The 1,903-nt window shown below is 48.2% G+C and overlaps 1 protein-coding gene across 1 annotated transcript in view; it reads left to right on the top strand.

Moving 5' to 3' along the window:
• The first annotated feature begins 597 nt into the window (after positions 1–597).
• The window catches only part of LOC142256164 (C-type natriuretic peptide 1-like), a 12,557-nt gene continuing 11,251 nt past the window's right edge, over positions 598–1,903 (top strand). The window contains exons 1-2 of the mRNA XM_075327704.1: positions 598–750; positions 1,348–1,656. Of these exons, the coding sequence (XP_075183819.1) occupies positions 658–750; positions 1,348–1,647 (393 nt within the window). The 5' untranslated portion in view covers positions 598–657 and the 3' untranslated portion in view covers positions 1,648–1,656. The remainder of the gene's footprint in view (positions 751–1,347; positions 1,657–1,903) is intronic.

Here is a 1,903-nt window from a genome sequence, read left to right as displayed (position 1 = left end):
GGTGCTCCTTGTAGAGCCTTAAGGTACTTGTGGTCTAGTGAAGGTGCCCCATTGATACTTGTTATGTCCCTCAGGTCAACTTAGTTGTATACTAAGCAGTATATATATAGATACAGTAGATATAGATATATATATATATATATATATATATATATATATAACCGCCATTCAGTGCCAAAATGATAGTGAAGAGGTAATGGCAAACTCCAGGTTCGTGGTAAAGTCTCCGGATGGTGAAGATTCATAGTATTGGGGTGCCATTCTTTGGGAGAGGGGCAGGTACCCACTTTACCGCCCCTGATCCCAGATTATGGTAGAGATAAGGGATAGGGGAAAGAGGGGAAAGAGAAGCAGGATTTTGGGGCGATAACAGAGAATCTACAAAATATTACCCCAAGTTAAAAAGGAAAATGTATAAATGAATTCCTGTTTTCCCGAATAAACGGATTCACCCCCATAAAATGACCGGGTGGCATATAGATAGACAATCCATACAATGCACCGGAAATATGGAAAGAGTGGATAAGGTGATAGCAGCCAATGGGTAGCGTGTGAGTGGGTTGGCACCCCCGGAGGGGCACGAGATATAAGGAGAGGACTATAGCACAGTCCTGGAAGGAAGCGCACGAGTCTCACCAGGGCAGGAGAAGCCGGGAGATGGATTACAAGCGCAGCGCCTGCCTGGGATTACTCATGATCCTCGTCTCCTGCAAGGAGCAAGCAAGAGCCAAACCGATGAGCAGCCTGCAGGTGAGAGCCCAGCCCCATACATTGTATCAGGGGGAACCCCTACTAGCCCTGGCTGAACTTAGAGAGGATATGTAGTAGTCCTATAGTCCCTATAGTCCTGGTGGTTTCCGCCGGTGGTTCTCCAGCAGTTATGGAACTACAACTCCCAGGATGATTCTGAAAACCAAATGTTGTAGTTTCACAACAGCTGGAGAACCGCAGGGTAAAAGCCGCAACCGCGATCTGAGCAGCCAGCGATGCCGGCAATACTGTGCAATGACTCCTCATCGCAGTGCCATGATCTACATCTACATGTGTAATGCCCAGGGACCCATTTGCCCGTAGCGATCAGGTCAGTTGCATTGGGCAACAACTCTTCTTTCTTATTTGTAAATACCTATTGTGTACATATATTGTCTTCAGTGTGCAGATGTAGCAGAGCTGTGTGTGTAAGAGTCCATAGTACAGTCTATTATTCCACATTACTCCGGTGATTTTACATGGGACTGCACGTAATCCATCTGCGTTATCTTGTGCAGACATTGCACCCTCAGCTCTGCTACATCTGTACAGGGTACCATTGTGGCATCGCTGCACATTAACCCTTTGCTCTTGTAGAGTTTGTCCAGGTTACTGGAGGACAATTTCGACCGCTCCTATGGGTCCGATGAAGCGGATCACAGCGAGTTGGTACCAACAGACTCACTGGACCAGCCGAACCCTGACAACCGGTGGAACAGAAACAGAGCGGACATAATGGACGGATCCCACGTAAATGACATCTCCCTGCAGCAGCTGCTCGGTGACCCGGCCGGCGCCTCCAGGAGACTGCGGCAGAGGAGCAAGAAGGGCTTTAATAGGGGCTGCTTTGGGGTGAAGCTGGACAGGATCGGGTCACTCAGCGGTCTCGGCTGCTGAGGTCCCCTGGTGAGTTCACTATAGCACCCTGCAGTGCTCGGGGCATGCTGGGGGTTGTAGTACCACAGCAGAGGTGCAGATTCACAACCATGGATGATCCCCTTTATATTCTACTTGTATTGTGCCAGGTGCAGCTTATTATTGGGCAGCAGTGATTAGATCCTTTCTATACTATATAACAGTGGGGAAAGAGGCGGACGCCCCAAATACATCAGATATCAATATTAGCGCCTTCATAATGATATTCTCTGAAAAT

This window comes from Anomaloglossus baeobatrachus, chromosome 11 (genome assembly GCF_048569485.1).
Source record: "Anomaloglossus baeobatrachus isolate aAnoBae1 chromosome 11, aAnoBae1.hap1, whole genome shotgun sequence".
In the NCBI taxonomy this organism is placed as follows: domain Eukaryota; kingdom Metazoa; phylum Chordata; class Amphibia; order Anura; family Aromobatidae; genus Anomaloglossus; species Anomaloglossus baeobatrachus.
This window is presented reverse-complemented; position numbering and strand designations above follow the sequence as displayed.